Source organism: Alligator sinensis, unplaced genomic scaffold, assembly GCF_000455745.1.
Source record: "Alligator sinensis unplaced genomic scaffold, ASM45574v1 scaffold776_1, whole genome shotgun sequence".
Classification (NCBI taxonomy): Eukaryota; Metazoa; Chordata; order Crocodylia; family Alligatoridae; genus Alligator; species Alligator sinensis.
The window spans coordinates 24,313-27,390 of NW_005843752.1; the positions used below are offsets into that span (position 1 = coordinate 24,313).

The 3,078-nt window shown below is 54.4% G+C and overlaps 1 protein-coding gene across 1 annotated transcript in view; it reads right to left on the reverse strand.

The window, feature by feature from the left end:
- LOC102388423 (zinc finger protein RFP-like) overlaps positions 1-845 on the reverse strand; it is a 5,616-nt gene extending 4,771 nt beyond the window's left edge. Inside the window, exons 1-2 of the mRNA XM_025195703.1 lie at positions 307-845; positions 158-162 (exon numbers count right to left, since the gene is read on the reverse strand). Coding sequence (XP_025051488.1) covers positions 158-162; positions 307-826 — 525 coding nt within the window. The 5' untranslated portion in view covers positions 827-845. The remainder of the gene's footprint in view (positions 1-157; positions 163-306) is intronic.
- Between the last annotated feature and the right edge of the window lie 2,233 nt (positions 846-3,078).

The window sequence follows — 3,078 nt, forward strand, 5'->3', positions numbered from 1 at the left end:
CCCAGGCAGCTCCCAGGGAGGGTTGTAACAACTGAAGGGAAACCGGTGCCGGACACCCCCTGTTTCAAGACACAGCCCCGCACACAACCGTGGGTTGGTGACACTGGAGGAGGTTCACTGCTCTGCGTGTCCAGGGCCAGGGGAGCCGCGTTCCTGCTTCATCTGCTTTCAAAGCAAGGATTTGATGACAAGGGTGTAGTAATTGGGCCATTATAGTGTTAAAGTGGTAGTCCTTATTATTATGGGATGGAGCTGGAGACCAGCCCTCCTCGCTCTGTTGTCCCAGTTACTGTCATTTTCCCAGGCAGGTGGTGTCTGTCCCGTGGCCGCGGGGCAGAAAGACCCAGCGCCGCAGGGAGGTGTACGTCCCCCCCAGCTGCACAGCCGGACCGGGCCCGCGCGCCCGTACCTTGCACTGCTGCGCAGCCTCCTGGATGGGAGCCGTGGGGTGAGCTCGGTGTGCCCGGGACTCCCGGCAGATCATGCACATCAGGACCTGGTCTGTCTCGCAGAAGAGCTTCAGAGCCTCCCCGTGTTGCTCGCACACCATCTTGCCCCCAGCTCCCTCTGCTGACCCCGCGCTCAGGCCCTTGACCACTTCTACATTCGCCAGCTGCCTGTTTGGGCCCAGGAGCCTCTGGGCAAAGGTCTGTCTGCACTGGGGGCAGGTGACGTCCGTCTCGGCCCCCTCCCAGCACTGGGCGATGCAGGCTCGGCAGAAGTTGTGCCCGCAGCCCACGATCATCACCGGGTCCCTGAACAACTCCAGGCAGACGGAGCAGGTCGCCTCGTCCCGGAGGCTTTGTACAGCGCTCGCCGCGGCCATGGCTGTGAGACGGGAGGGCACGGGGCTAGTGTCACTTTCCTGAGCTCAGGGCCGGGCTCACCCTGGGCCGCTTCCTTCCTGTGAAATAACTGCACTGATGCTGAGCTGGGAGGAGCCAGGCTCAAGATCCAGCCCTGGGATCAGGGGGGATCTGGTAACCCTTCGTGGAGCAGCAGCTAGGCCCAACTCCAGTGAAAACAGCAGAAAAAGGGTTTGAAGCCACTACACAACAATTCAACACACCCAGCATTTCTCACTGCATCTGCTGTCAGCCAAGAGCTTTTCAGAGCTGTCAGGACTGTTATTTGGGGTGAGAATTGCCTAAAACCTCAGAGCAGACAAGTGTCTGTGGGTAGATCTGATATCTTTGATTCGACCAAATAGACACACATGTAGACACGCAGCCATACTGTGCAGTTATTTCAGTTACTGCGCAGTAAATGTGCACGTGTAGATGCACCCAGCATCTATCAGAGCACTACAATCCCTCCCTGCCCCAAGGAGTCCCCAGGCAGCTCCCAGGGAAGGTTGTAACAACTGAAGGGAAACTCGTGCCTGTTGTCTCCTGGTTTCAAGCCACAGCCCTTCACACACAACCTCGGGCCATTTCTGCCGCGATGACATGGGAGAAGGTTCAGCTGCTCTGTGTGTCCAAAGCAGAGGAGCCGCTTCCCTGCTCCAGCTGGTTTGAAGCAGAAGGATCTGACGACAAAGACATCTCGGTCCTTCCCACCTCGTTCCAGTAGGATTGTTTGCACAGACGCCTGAACAAGGGTGTTTGTACCCAAAAGCCTGCAAAGAACTTTTCCCCACCTATTTAGTTGGTACAATAAAAGATATCACATCTACCCAAAGAAACCTTGCCTGCCTGTGTCCTTAAACCAATACGGCTACAAACAACAACCCTAAAAACTCAGATTCACCTGAAAGTGTTCAGTTTTCCGGGGGGGAGGGGAGGAGAGATATAAAAGAAAAAAAAGAAAGAAAAATAATCCAGCTCTCCCCTCCATTGAATCTAATTTCTCATGTTTCATTTCAAAGCTCTTCAATGCCAAGGGCTGCTCCAGACCTGACCCTGCGCCTGCGGGGAGCCTGGTGCGTCCCCCCTGAGAGGAACCGTGCGGTTCTCCTCTCCCGCCGGGGCAGGGCCAGCGTCACCCCAGGCGCCTGCACGGGGACCAGGGCGCTGCCAGCCTTCACTGCCACAGGTTATTCAGTCTCTGCCCAGGGACTCTGCCAGCTCCCCACAGTCCCAGGTCTGGCTGCATGTCCTCAACCCCAGGATTTCGTCAGGCGGTTGCAGGCACCTGCTAAAACATGCATTTCTCCTTCCCTTGTGGCATCCCTAATTCCACACACTTGGTCAGGATTTCACTGACCTGCAGGTTTTGCCCTTCCTCAAGCTCAAACATGTTGTCAGTGTCCAGAGCCTCCTGCCCAACAGCTTGTAGAAATACAGATGACTTCCCACTGCGGGGTTTGATCTCTGCCCTGCTAGCCCCTCAATACCGTTCACATCGCTGTTCAAGCATTTCCCATTCTCCCCATTTTCCCTGCCAGAAGCAGACCAGGCGGAGGCTGCTCACACCCAGTTTAGTTTCCTGGTCCCCCTTAGGCCGCCCAGGGACTCTCCTATGGCTGGAGCTGTGACCCCAGATCTGCATTGTCCTGCTGTTGTCCCCAAAGGACAGTGTGAGTTTGTGCCCGGTGCGCTTTTGCCAATAAACACACAGGGGTGGAGGATCCAACTTAATCTTTATTGTTTCAAGTCTGCGCAGAGAGGGGTGCTTGGCGATCATTCGCAAAGCAAGCACCACCTCATTTGGCTTGCTTCAGCCTTATATAGCTTTCTCCCACTTAACACGCTGTACCGTTACTATTGGCTGCCTTTTCTTAGCCCATGCGCATATTACCTTAGCCACAGAACATGTCCGTACTTGTCTAGGCTTGCCTACGTGGCATTTCTTTCCCAGCGGGCAAGCATTTCTTAACATACATATACCACACCCCTGCCAGCACCAGCAAGCTGCCTTAAGTATTCAGTTAGATATAATTTGCAAAAGCTAGATATACCATAAAAAAAGACTACATCAAATCCCCGCTTCGAGGCTATGACCCTATGAAATGGGACCATAGTCCTCGACCATTTCTTTTAGCCTCAAAAACCGTTTTGCGTCTTCTCGATTCTTCTGGATTGGATCCATGACTGAAGGTTTCATGAACATCACTCGGTTGACAGGGGTAGGTATCAA